The sequence below is a fragment of the Trachurus japonicus genome, chromosome 7 (assembly GCF_045865225.1).
Source record: "Trachurus japonicus isolate A0001 chromosome 7, Traja_1.0".
Classification (NCBI taxonomy): domain Eukaryota; kingdom Metazoa; phylum Chordata; class Actinopteri; order Carangiformes; family Carangidae; genus Trachurus; species Trachurus japonicus.
The window spans coordinates 2,461,822-2,476,788 of NC_140913.1; the positions used below are offsets into that span (position 1 = coordinate 2,461,822).

A 14,967-nucleotide genomic window follows, 5' to 3' on the forward strand; every position below is an offset into this window, starting at 1 on the left:
CTGAAACAGAAACTTCCTCTAGAAATGTGTGAAATGTGTGAAGTTTCTACTCCTGTAAATGTCCTGATTTCACTCTGCACAGAGGATTAATTAGTTTCTTTACTAAAATAATATCCATATCCATTATCCAGTGGAACTCATTTACATCTTTTTGCATAGTTATTTCATACAGGATTTATTTTCTTCATTAAAATAAAATCAAGTCTGAACTTCTATTGGAATCCTGTCGATTTAATACGCAGGGGTTTGTCCTACATAACTGCTCTGTGTTTTATTTGTTGAAAGGTCTGATGTATTTCTCTTCACACAGATGTTCTGAGTCAAAAAAGAAATGAATTGAAAATATAAATAAATGAAATACAAATATTCAATCTGATATTCAGATTTGAAAGTTTAATGACAGAACATAAGACTATGAGTAACTAGTTTATTAGGCTGTGTGTGTGTGTGTGTGTGTTTACCTGTCTGTCACTCAGCAGGTAGATGTACTGATGGTCTGGGCTGAACACCATGTCTCTCAGGATCGGCTTCCCTTCCACCACCGTCACCGTCTCGTACAGCAAAGCATTCTGGGCCGGCGGCGTCAACCCATCTACACGGATCTGAAACACACACACAAACACAAACACACTGCTTATTACTCTGTGTGATGATGATTTCCTGTTTATCCAGCGTTTCTCCCCCAAAAGTGTTGAGGTCTTCTACCTCAGTGACAGAGCAGCAACACCAGTTATACATCACACACACATCATCAGGGATCATCCATCAACATCCACCAAACACATCTGGATGAAAATCTGCCCAAAAGCGTCAGAAGAACGTTTCTTAATCAGCATGAAGACAAACGCCATTTTGCAGACGTGGGACGGAGGAACTGGGTTAGATCAGACTGGAAGAAGAACGACACTGGTGATGATGATGGTGATGATGATGTGTGTATATCTGTGAGCGTGTGATGTTAAATATGGCGAAGAGCTGATGAGGATACTAACAGTCTGTTTGAAAATGTGGAGCGACTAAAATAAGATTCTCCCCCCCAAATCTCCCCAAACCTCCCCAAACCTCCCGCCTCCCTCCCCGTGTCTGACCCAGAAAAACACCACAGAGGAAGAGAAGGATGAGGGAGGGAGGGAGGGGGGACAGGGAGGAGAGAGAGAGATGACAGACAGGAGGGAGGGAGCAGAGATGAAGGAAGGAGGACAAAAAAAACGAAGAGGGAAGGATCCAAGAAAGAAATAAAGAGAGACTTTCAATCTTTCTGTTTGTCAACGTGTGTGTGTGTGTGTGTGTGTGTGTACATTAGTGGTGAAACCATCAGCCATAAAGCGACTACTGAATGAAGTCTTGTGGCTTTTTTGCGCCTTTGAAACTACAATTAGAACCTGACATGTTTAAGGGCTTGTCATTGAGAAACCAACTGAAAGCCTCTCAGATGTCTATATTGAATTTCCTCAGAGAAAGCTCTGTGTGTCCAGGGATTAGACAGGTCCAGACCTAGCTTAGCGCTGACACCGGAGGCTGCTGGAAACTGCTAGCCCCGCTGCATCAAAGGTCTGGGTGGAAGAGTCCCATTCAAAAATTTGGCAATTTTGCTTTTTTTTCCTTCTTTACTGCTGAGAAGAAAAAAAAACACACTGCAGCAAATGAAAGCTGACACATTCTGCTCTCAGGGTTTGGTGTTTGGGAGGATTCATCTGGTTTCCCATCGACCAGTTTGTTGTTTTTCACATACAGAAGCGTATGGATTACAACTGTAAATACGTTTTTTACAACACAGATTTGTCAGCAAGTTGTGTGTTGCGTTTGGTGTCTGCTGCAGTGTCCTACTTTAACATCTCCTCCCTCACTCTGCTGTGGCTGTCTGTGTGTGTGTGTGTGTGTCTGTGAGTGTGAGTGTCTCCATGAAACAGGATTGTGTAACTGTTGTGAGTCAGACCTGCTGCCTCAACACTCTGTGTGTGTGTGTGTGTGTGTGTGTGTGTGTGTATAAGTGTGTGTACCTCCGTGAAACAGGATTGTGTAACTGTTGTGAGTCAGACCTGGTGCCTGTGTGTGTGTGAGTGTGTATGTGAGCGAGTGTGTGCGCGTGTGTGCAAGTTGTTCGTCAGCTCTAATTAAGCTCGGCTGCTTAACGAGCAGACAGCTAATTAACACACCGAGAGAACTCAGAACTACACACACTCCTCCTCCGTCCCTCACTCAGCTCTCTTCCTTTTTATTTGTTTTTCTTTCTCCTCCCTCCTCCTTTCTCTTCTTCATTTCAATTTTATCTTCCAGTTTTTTCTTTTATGTCTCCTTATTTTTCTTTCTTTCTTTCTTTCTTGACAGCAAGAGGCACTCCACAGATGAACCAATATCACAAATAGTATGATACATACAGTATATACAGATTGCACTGTCTCTGTGTTCAATAGTGTATCTATTGATTAGTATTAATAATATGACATCGCCCAGCTCTGTGATGTTGATGCAGTGTGCACACGCCTGCTGCAGCAGACACTCAACATATGAGGACAACACCAGTTGACAGGGCCGTTGCTAGGAATTCTGGGCCCCCTTAAAGAATACTAAAGTGGGCCCCTCCCCCTAACTTTTCCTTTTTTTTTCTTAGACTACGTATGTATTATCGTTTTTTATTTAGCCTTCTTTGTTTTGATGCTAATGCAGCATTACACTGCAAAAACTCAAGTATCTTAGCAAGAATATTTGTCTTATTTCTAGTCAAAATGTAATTTCTAGTCAAAACAAATCTCTTACTTACTTAAAATAAGACACATCATATTAAAAGTAGCTTGTTTTTATACAATTTTTACTTCATTCAAGCATATTTTCACTTGGAATAAGCAGAAAAAATCTGATAGTGGAGCAAGTTTTTCTTCCTTATTACAAGCACAAAAAACTTAGATTTTTCTATTTATTGTGAATTTAAGTGAAAATTATCTAAAAACAAGTTAATTCTTAGGTAATGAGTCTTATTTTAAGTGGAAAGAGATTCGTTTTGACTAGAAATGAGACATTTGGACAAGAAATAAGACAAATATTCTTGGAAAGATGTTGAGTTTTTACAGTGTACTATGAGTATCAGTCAGGGTCTTACGCAGAATAAATCAGTCATACAAAGATTAGACTACTGGGGTTTTTTATTGGCCCCACTGGGCGCTGGGCCCCTAGAATTATCATCACCTTTCTCCCCTATACAACGGCCCTGCCGGTTGATATGAAATGCATTGTGGGATACTTGTCTGCACTGACTGCATGCACACAGCCAGCTGCAGCGAGACGTCTCCAGCACACCTGGACAGATGTGGCAGTGAGTGTGAGCAGCAGTGACGTATCATCAGAACAGACAGGAGCCGAGTGTGATGGAGGAAGTCACCTCTGACCTCTGACCCCTGACCCTCCGGCTGGTTTTCAAACTGTCAGCGCCCGCTTTGTTCCACACAAAGCCTGAGGACGCACACGCACACGCACACACACACACACACACACACACACACACACACACACACACACACACACACACACACACACACACACACACACACACTCTCTCTCTCTGACATGTGACCTTTAACCTCTCCCTGCTACAATCTCACTCTTGTCTGGCTCAGTTTCCAACCAGAGTTCTCGCTTCACTCCAGTAAAATGATTTTCACTAATCAGCACAATTTTAATCATATTTCAGTGCAACGCAGTAGAAATAAAACCTACCAGACACATCAACACATAAATATGAACCGGTTGGAAAGAGTTAAAGCAGCAATATTCTAATGGAGGTTGTGAGTGGGGTTACCCTTATACAGATACATCAAAAAATCAATAAGGTTCTAATGGCAGATTGCAATTAGATTTGTCTTTTAAGAGAATAAATAAATATTAAAAACATGAAAGAAAGACAAAAAAAAGTTCTAATTTAGGTATTCGTTAAAAAAATCAGAAAATAAGCCGTGCACAGAAGGAAGACTTTATAACTACATTTCTAATGGACGCTCTGATTTGGATGTTTTACAAAAATAAATTTGTCTCAACTCAAAAAGCAATGAGTAATGATAATAAGTCTCTACATAAAAAGTACAGTTTGATAAATCAATGAAACCTTTAATGTGACACTGATGGAAGAATCAGCTGACCTATTGATTAATGATCGGGGGCCATCAGAGGTGATGTGAGCAACAGTAAGATCAGATGAACGGTCGATAAAAGGCACAGGATGTCTGATCAGAACAACATCAGCAGCTGTATCGAGATCAATCAGGGTCAGAGGTTACTGATCAGAAAGGAGGGGGGGGGGGGGTCTGACAGGAACTGTTTGTTCCTTTGTAGTCTCATGATGGTCAGCTTGTGCCTACATTTCTTTCCATTCGACAGTGGGACAGCTGGGGGTGTAGCTTCAACAAATATATTCATCCTTTTCAATTTATTTCATTTATTTATTTTATTTATTTCTCCATAATGCTACCTTACTTTGACTTCATTTGAATGTATGTTTATGTTTTCTGCCTTGAAAAGCCTAAAATCACATGTCGTCTGTTTTTGCTTGACTCTATGCTGATGATCCATTTGTTTCATGTAATAAAGGTAGTTCATTTGATTAGATTTCTTTTTTTTCGATCATTTAATCAAATCCATTTGTATTGTTATTAATTATTATATATATATTTATCATGGGTTGGCGGATCAGTGTGCAGATGGACCACAGCTGATCCACTTCAGTGACTGTTTTGTGCTGAAGAACAGGTGGAGAATTCGATTTGTTATTGTCACACGATCCTGTCAGTTAATGAAACATGCAGGTTTGATCAGACAGAGGGTGTGTGTCTGTCACCACACACATACACACACACACTGATGCTGAAGTTCTTCAGCTGGTTCCAGGGAGAGAAAAGTGGAATAAAAAGTTTCTGTCTTTTCCACACAGTTAAACTTTTCCCTACAGTTGTGTTTGTTTAGCATCTGATTCAATGACATTCTCCCATAGAGAATAAACAAATATCCATATCAGGACCATTGGAAATCTAGAGCTTTAACTTTCATACGTTTCTCGTCTGCAGAGATGATATCGTTTCCTTCAACAATCTTAGTCAGAACGTATATAAACTTGCCAATTTAGCATTCAGTCGTATTAAAAACTCTTTCTTCCATGGCAAATCTGCTGATTTAAACGTCTGTGGCCTGTGGAGAGCTGATTTTGTTTCTACTAACAATCCAAAGTCAGAACTTCCAGCTATAAGTTGATTTAACACACACACGTCGTATTTCACTGTGTGAAGACAGTCGGCGTCTGGTTTCAGTTTGTGTCAGAGTCGCTTACAAACAAAAGTTGTGCAGCAGTTTATACATTTCACAAATCACACCTTTTCATTTTCACTGTTTATTATGCTCAGCAACTATTGGTGGAAACCTGAGATCACACACACACACACACACACACACAAAGAGGCCTGCATCCAGCTGCCTGAAATTCCACTGTAATGCAATACCTCCGAGTGTGACCGTGTGTGTGTGTGTGTGTGTGTGTGTGTGTGTGCACATGTTTAAAATAACTATTAAATGTGTGGTCCAGTCCAATGTTGAGAGAGAGAGAGAGAAGAGAGATAGAGAGAGAGAGAGAGAGAGAGAGAGAGAGTAGGGTAAAGCTGTTAGTTCATCTGAGATAAACCAACTGTATTACTGATAATACTGACTCTGTGTGTGTGTGTGTGTGTGTGTGTGTGTGTGTGTGTTCAAGATGGGTATTATCAGCCTTACACACACACAGCCATACCAGCTATATGACCAATGACTCTGGTAATGGATCTGATTACACACACACACACACACACACACACACAGCTGCTAAGTACTATTATTACTCTGTTAACTGCAGCTCCACTAGCTGTCACTGACTATTAACAGACTGAAACACACTGATTAACGTCCACTGCCTCTCATTCAAATACATTCAATGGCCCAAAGTATATGGACAGCTGAGCATGTTATTTCTCTATGAGGCTCATTTCCTGGTCTGAGTGCAAGAAAATAATGGTGATAGAAAATCAGTGTTTGTATTTTTCCATATTGTCTTTGTACCCAAAAATAAATATTGCTGAACATGTATTGAAAATCTGCAGGTTTAACACAAAAATATAAACTAATGCAAAACTTCCACTAGAGATGTGCGTTTTTGTTCTCATTCTCATTGTCAAAAAGAGCAAATACAGAACTTTTAACAGGAATCTGTTGGTCTGATTTAAATCAAAAACTTGACTTACACCTTTTACACCCAAAGCTTTGATACTCTGTTTTTTTTTTTTGGGCAAAGATCTTGAATTGGGCTTTTTTCTAAACACAGTCTGTCAGATACATTAGTGTCTGTTAACAGGCTCATTCAGCTCTCATTCAATCTGTCTGCCTCTCGCTTCCATTCACAACACATTACAGCAGCATGGAACTCCTGAAACTCAACACTGGCCTGCACTTTCACTACAGCGGGCACACACACACACACACACACACACACACACACACACACACACACACACACACAAAGCCTGTCTGTTAGCATGCTACACTCAGGTTTCATCCAGCTGCCTCTCTCCTGCAGACTCCCACACTGTGCTCACAATAATATGGACAAATTTGAAAATGATGTTTTCTTTAAGTTTCCCTTTGATAGTGAAGAGCCCTGACAACAGAGTTATTGAGTGTGTGGGGCTGAAGCCAGAACTTAATCGAACTGTATGAAGGATCTGGGAGCCGCTGCAGGTCCAGCAGCACCTACAGCGTTTTACTGAATCTTACTGAGACTGTGTTGATTTGGTGAAATACTGAACTGAACTAAATCAAGTCAGGCCTTCCATTGGAAATCTGCTCATTCTGTCTCTTTTTATCAAAAAACCCAAAATGCTGATTCATCTCTCAGTACAGCTGACTCATTACTTCTCTAAGAAGCTTAGCGTCTTTATTTACCACAAAAACAACAACCAAACAAGAAAACAACAACCAAGTCAGCTTTTATTTCAAGTTTGCCTATTTAACTTTCTGACGCCTTTTGTCCGTCTGGTGGTTGGTTTTTCCTTTAGCAGAAAATTTAGGTCAGAACTTCTATTAAAATCTTCTGATTTAATGTTTTTCAGGGATGAGTTGGGATTTTCCTCTGAACCACTACTGTACTGTATGTGAAAAGTGAGTTATAGTGCAGCAAGTTTTACTGTGAAAAACGAAGTTCACTATCATATTATAGTCCAGTCTGTTAAAAACATGTCCCACACAGAGGAGATCTGCATGCTAATGTGTCGTGCACTGCCTACCGTAGCCTTTGAGTGACAGCCATAGTTTGATTGACATGACATCTTCATGGTCTGGTTTACACTTGACACACAGAAACACGGTGCTGCAGGGCGAGGGCCTGTAGGATGCAGGTCGCAGCTTTAATAAATGGAGCTTGTTTTCTTTGTCTATAAAAAGAGCCAGTAATCGTCACAGTTCACACCACCAGTCTTTTTATAGTGTATTTTCTTTGTGGTTGTCTTTCTCTTGCTCCATACAAAAAAAGGAAAACTAAATGCAGGACTCCTTTCAGAAATCAGCTAATCAGTATGGATGCTATTTTATTAGAACCAAAAGAAAAAAAAAACTAACCTGAGTTGCTGAAATCAACAGATCAACAGAAAAAAATGCTCCTAATATATTTTTTTAATGAAGTCTGGTTGATTAGCACCACCAGCAGGTCACCAGTGTGTTTCCTCTGCCTCATACAGCTGGTCATATAACCTGGTTATCATAGATATATATCTTTGTACCTCTCGTTGTCATGACGACTGCATCTGAGTAACAGAGAAATAAGATATTACACACAAACTGGGACAAAAAATAAACATGTCACCTCCCCTTCTCTGACCAGGGATCAGACAAAGAGAAGAGAGGCTGTGTGTGTGTGTGTGTGTGTCTGATAGATGGCCATCCTATCCATTTAGCTCCTTCGGACAGACACTAAACATTGTTCAGTCAGCCATTAGACCCTGAGGGAGGAAGAGGAGGAGGAGGAAGGGCAGTGAAGGGTGAAACAGGCGGGGGGGAGGCAGTTAAGCTTATTAGTTCCTCCCCATCCCCCCAAAACACACACACTCCAGACAATACTGGGAGCATCAACGGATGGTTTTAACCCCTAAGACATGCACACACACACACACACACGCACACACACACACTAACTAAAAGTGACAGGGGGAGGTGACTGAGATGAAAGCAACACACAGCACACACACAAATGATATCACTTCATCAAATAAAATGAGTGTTGATGATGTGATTGAAGAGTTTTTCTGTACACTATGATCTGGAGTGGTGTCCATCCATCTTTATGAGGTCACATTAAAACCAGATAACACATCTAGAATTTCTACAGCGTGACCTCTGGCCCTCACTAAGCTCAGGTAGGTATTGTATTCCATTGGCCAGGCTGGTCTGAGCATGTTGAGATGTCACATGGTGACGTCCTCAGATACATGTGATGATACAAGTCAGAGAAGAATCCAGAACGTCAGGACCTCGGCTGACTCAAATGCACTCAGTCTCCTCTGTTTGGAGCAAAACATCCAACCAAGACAAGAGCAGCATTTAAGATCTTGTGATTTGACTCGATAGCAGGTCTTTTGATCTGGTTCTTGTTATTGAGAAAGAAATAAAGAAATCCCAGTTGGAACTTCCTTTGATAATCTGCTTATTCCCTGATTATTCTTCTTTATGAAAACTTATTGACTTAAGTTGTCACAAAAACTACCCTCAAAAAACAAAGCAAACACAAGGTCCACCAATAAAATCTGAATAAAAACAATTCTGCTGATTTAACTAATCTAACTAATTTAAATTGGACGTGCATTGCAATGAATTTCATTTACTTTGCAAAGAATCAAAGTCCAAATTTCCACCAGAAATCTGTTGATTTATTGGTCTGAAAACCCCTAACCCTGACTTCCACTGAAAATACTGATTTCAGTCTGATCAGCACATAAACTTCTGTAACACACTGTTATGATTAATCAAAAACATCCCAACTTTGCTTATTTCACTTGAAATATTTAGACTAAATGAACCTTGTTGTGACTTATTTACTATTGATTGACTCATGAACTAATCGATTAATTGTCATAACCCATACAATATTACATCAGGAGTTGAGAAGAATAAAACCATGAGGGCCCTAAAAGGGTCCCTCCTTTAAAGTCTTCATCATCACCATGGTAACAATAACATATGATATAACAGATAATATGTAGCCATTAAGCCCTACCCCCTCGGTCTGAGTGGTAGAACAAGATAGAGATAAACGGAGAGAGAGGATGAAGTGTGAAGAGCCTTCAGTCTCTTTGGGGAGCTGACAGATTTGCTCGTTCTTCCATCATCTCCTTGGCAACCGAATAATAATTAATCCACCTCTCTGTATGTGTGTGTGTGTGTGTGAGTGCGCGCGTGTCTGTGTGTGGTATGAAGGCATCTTTGTGAAAGTGTGCGCTGCATGTTGTGTGTAATTTTTTTTGTGTGTGTAGCCTGTGGTGATGCAACGATATCTATCCTTCAATATGTAGGGCAGCTTTTAGCTAGGAGAGAGAGAGGGATGATGCAAAAGGGGAAAAAAAGAGGTAGGGGGAAAGAAAAGAGGGAGGAGGTGGGAGAAAAAGGAAGGCTAGACCAAAACAGAAACAGGAAGTGAAATCAAGAAACTTTTTGCTTGAATTTTTCACTTCAGATGACAAACACTGAGTTGATGCTGCTTCTAATGCTACAAAACTTAAAGGGATAGTTCAACATTTGGCAAATTGGCCATTGCCATAATCGCTATAGTCATAGCAGTAGGTTACCTTTAATTTTCGGTGCAAGAACCGGCGAGCTGCTCAGAGCTAAGCTACGGAGGTTAATGGGATTTCTTGGTTTCCCTCATCAAACTCATCAAATACACAATCCAACAACTCGAAAACGCTCTGGTGGACAAGTTGTGACCTGCACATTCACCACGCAATGAGATAATAACAGAACGTTACTAGACAGAGTTGTTTTAGAGGGGAATTCATGCAAAACCGCTGATGTGCGTTCCCGTCGGGGGCAGTTTTTCATCAAGCAGTCTCTGTATTTCCCTCTAAAACAACTCTGTCTGGTAACGTTCTGTTATTATCTCATAGCGTGGTGAATGTGCAGGTCACAACTTGTCCACCAGAGCGTTGTGGAGTTGTTGGAACTGCTCCGCCGTTCTAAAAACAGCTTGCACCGACAAATAAAGGTAACAAACCTACTGATATGACTACTACTTTGTCAAGATACTCATGTCAGAGCTCCCACATGAAATCTACTGATTTAAGTCCATTAAAGCTATCCTTTGCATTTTCTTAGTCAATACATTCAAGTCTGAACTTCCATTGAAACTCTGCTATTTTAACTCTCATCCATCTGGTCTGTTTGGAACTTGTGTTCTGTATTCAGCAAAAGAAGAAAAAAAAGAAAACTTCCAGTGGAAATCTGCTGATTTGTTTCTCATAAATCCCCTCTGTGTTAAACAGTTTATTTTATTTATTTGTTAATAAATCCATGTCAGATCTACCATTGGAAATCTGCTGATTTAACTCTATTTAGCATTTCTTCTGCATAATCTTTTCTTCTTCGTTTTTTTTTTGTAAATCAATAAATTCAAGTCAGAACTTTCAGTGGAAATCTGCTGATTTATTTCTAATAAATCCATGCCGTGTTAAGAGCTTATTTCTTTGTCAATAAATCCAGGTCAGAGCTACCACAGGAAATCTGTTGATCTAGCTGTGTTGAGTCTGTCTCCTGTCCAAAGCCTTTTCTTTATTTACCCAAAAAGCCCCACTGAAAACAAACAGATTTATGCCTCTAACCCTAGTATGGCCACTGCAGCAGCACTGCACTATTGTACTGTAATATAAATCATTTAACACTTTTTTATCATCTTTAAAACAACAGACAAAACGCTGAGACGTCAACAAGTGGACACAAACACATCTCATGCTGCAAAACAGCCCTCAGACGACTACACTACAGTGGTGTGTTAAATGATGAAGGAAGAATGTGTGTGTGTGTACTTTGGCAGTTTGCGTTATTGTTGTTGAGCAAGACACAGAGAGACGAAGAGCAGAGCAGCCGTCAGCAGTAAATATCTTCAACATGAGGTATCCACTCAGCTGAGAGGGTGATACTGCTAACGCTGCTACATCATCCACAGCACTACTACTGCTGTATGTGACAGAGGGTTAGGGTGGTGGTGTGTTTTAAAGGGATAGTTCGACATTTTGGCAAATTGGCCCATTGCCATAATCCCTATAGTCTTAGCAGTAGGTTCGTTACCTTTAATTGTCGGTGCAAGCTATTTTTAGAACGGTGGAGCAGAGCCGCGAGCTGCTCAGAGCTACGCTACAGAGGCTAATGGGTTTTCTTGGTTTCCCTCATCAAACTCATCAAATACACAATCCAACAACTCCAAAACACTCTGGTGGACAAGTTGTGACCTGCACATTCACCACGCTATGAGATAATAACGGAGCAATACAAGACAGAGCCGTTTTAGAGGGAAATTCATGCAAAACAGCTGATGCGCATTGCCTTCAGGGACAGTTTTTCAGCAGCAGTCTCTGTATTTACCTCTAAAACAACTCTGTCTGGTAACGTTCCGTTATTATCTCATAGCGTGGTGAATGTGCAGGTCACAACTTGTCCATCAGAGCGTTTTGGAGTTGTTGGATTGTGTATTTGATGAGTTTGATGAGGGAAACCAAGAAATCCCATGAGCCTCCTTAGTGTAGCACTGAGCAGCTCGCGGCTCTGCTCTGCCGTTCTAAGAATAGCTTGCACTGAAAATTAAAGGTAACGAACCGACTGCTATGACTATAGGGATTATGGCAATGGGCCAATTTGCCAAAATGTTGAACTATCCCTTTAAAGCCTCAGAGTTTGTGTCGAACAGAGTGCAGAACAACAGGAATATGAGTCACTGGAACCTAAACATCACATAAAACACCCAGTGAGTGTCTATAATAAAACACTGGTGTGTGACATGTAGAGGGGACGCTGTAACACACACAACCATCCTCAGCTCAGTTTCCATTTAACCTGGAGGAACGCATGTTAATGTTTCCCACTGCTCCAACAGCTGATAGTTACAGTGTGAGCTGCTGGGAGGCTGCTCACTGCACTGGCTGTAATTCCACTACACACACACACACACACAAATCTCTGAGCTGCCAGTTTTGTTACTCTCCACCTGCTGCTGTGTATCTGCCCATACATCTATCACTCTGTGTGTGTGTGTGTGTGTGTGTGGGTGTGCGTGCATGTGTGTGTGGTCTGAGCCAGCTGAGTCTCTGTATTTGCTCAGCAGTAATCGTCTGCTTGTTCACATGGACACAGTGTTTGCTGCTGTCCACACAGCCTGACCCCGTGTGTGTGTGTGTGTGTGTATGTGTGTGTCTTTCTATGGTTTTAGTGTGAAACCATGTTTTTGGCCGATCCTCTATTTTTCACAACTCAACTAAAACCTTTTATTTTCTAAAAATAAGTGTTAACCATTGTAACATCGGTCGGACTGGACATAAAGTTCTTGTGTTAGGACAAGCTGTAATTCTCCATTGGTACACCTCTTTTTCGACTTATAAGTGAGACAGGGTTCCTTATTAAAAGGGATATTTTAACATTTTGGCAAATTTCCCTATTCCCATAATCCCTATAGTCTTAGCAGTAGGTTCATTATCTTTAATTGGCGGTGCAAGCTGTTTTGAGATTGGCGGGGCAGAGACGTGAGCTGCTCAGCTAACTCAACGGAAGTTAGGAAGTGGTAACATTCCATTATTATTTCATAGCGTGGTGAATGTGCAGGTCACAACTTGTCCACCAGAGCGTTAGGCAATGCAAGGCAATTTTATTTGTATAGCCCATTTTTTACCAACAGTTTGTCTCAAAGGGCTTTACATGGCATCATAACAACATCCTCTGTCCATAGACCCTCACATGCACTGAAGAAAAACTCCATAGAAAACCCTTTTAACAGGGAAAAACCAGAGAAAGCTCAGGGTGAGCAACAGAGGAGGGATCCCTCACCCAGGATGGACAGACGTGCAATAGATGTTGTTACAGACAAGAAAACTAAAAATAGCTTGCACCGACAATTAAAGGTAACGAACCTATACCCCTAAGACTATAGGGATTATGGCAATGGGCGAATTTGCCAAAATGTTGAAATATCCCTTTAAAAAAAGGACAAAAATATAAAAATCTACATTTTTCCTTTCAAACGTGTGTGAGTCTGACTGTGTGGATCCTCTCACAAGACAGAAAAACCCCATTTAAGGTAAAAAAAAAAACCCTTGAGGAGAGACAGGAGGGGCTTTTCATTGACCAACAGAATGAAGCTGTGTGTGTCTGTCTCATCTCTCTGTGTCCATGTTGGTTCCTTGTGCTTCAGACTGACGGACACTCTCACACCAGCTCTGCAGATCCACGTCAACCGTCAGCTCACACACACACAGCTCTGTAATAAAGACTGTGCACAAAAGTTCATTAACTTCTCTCTGATTCACTGATTGTTTCATAGTCTTCACTGCTGCTTCTAATTATACAGAGAGAGAGAGGGGAGGTGGGGGGGCTATTAATAAAAGCTCAGAGTTGCTGTTCAATTATTTCTTTCTTTTAAACGATTGTTCTTTTAATTGATGATCAGTCTTTGGATCTGACTATAGATACCGAGGTCGTTAATACAGATCCAGGTCAGAGATAGTAGGTGGGGGTGGGTGGTGGGGGTGAGGGTAGAAAGATAATTTCTGTAGGAAATAATTGTCACTCATTTCAGTATGTGATGAAACACGAGGCAATAACACACACACACACACACACACAGAGCGTCTCTTAAGTGGGTCGGAGTGTTTCAGTGAAAAACATCAAACTGACTGTGACGCTGGTGGAGACGTTAATTACAGGACAGAGCTGCATCACCACACAGTCAGTGTGATGCTGCAGTGTACTTGTACTGCATCTGAGTCTCCATAGGAACTACAGGGAGTACTCTGTCATACTGGAACTACAGGGAGTACTCTGTCATACTGGAACTACAGGGAGTACTCTGTCATACTGGAACTACTACTAAAACTTCCACTGTGATGCTGTATTTCTTCATAATTGTGTGTTACTGAGATGGAAACAGTAAATGCAGAGGGTCTTTCTACTGGGAACACTGGACCTTATCACCATCTCTCTGTCCCTCACACACACACACGCACACACACACACACACACACACACACACACACACACACACACAGTGTCTTTGTGTCTGCCTGGTGAACTCCTGGGAACAGGAAACACTTTTCAATAGGCCACAATGACAGAAACAAAGAGCTTTCTGACACACACACAGACACACGCACGCACAGACAGACACACACAGACACACACACAGAGCTGCTGTTGTTCAGTAAACTGGTCCCAGTCTGACTTTAACTGGTCACACATTTTTATATTCTCTTAAAGTGTACACACAGATGTATACATCCTCTCTTCTCCATTTCTCTCTCCTCTCTTCTCCTCTCCTCTGTCCCACTCCTCTCCCCTGTCCTCCTCTCCCCCCCCCCTCTGCACTCCACTCCTCTCCTCTCCTCTCCTCTCCTCTCCACTCCTCTCCTCTCCTCTCCTCCTCTCCTCTCCTCTCCTCTCTCTCCTCTCCTCTCCTCCCTCCTCACTCCTCTCCTCTCCTCTCCTCTCTCCTCCTCTCCTCTCCTTCCTCCTCTCCTCTCCTCTCCTCTCCTCTCCTCTCCTCTCCTCTCTCCTCCTCTCCCCCTACTGGTGTTAAACTGCTGTCACACTCTGACAACACACACTCAGTTTTATACAGTATTTTGCTTCACTGCTCAAATCTCTGAGAAGAAAAACACCCCTCTCCCTCCTCCCCCTCCCTCTCTCCCCTCCTCCCCCCCTCCTCCTCTCCTCTCTGTA

General features: G+C 41.5%; 1 protein-coding gene across 1 annotated transcript in view; it reads right to left on the bottom strand.

Moving 5' to 3' along the window:
* plxna3 (plexin A3) overlaps positions 1-14,967 on the bottom strand; it is a 152,340-nt gene that overhangs the window by 54,985 nt on the left and 82,388 nt on the right. The window contains exon 7 of the mRNA XM_085780798.1: positions 462-602. Coding sequence (XP_085636924.1) covers positions 462-602 — 141 coding nt within the window. The remainder of the gene's footprint in view (positions 1-461; positions 603-14,967) is intronic.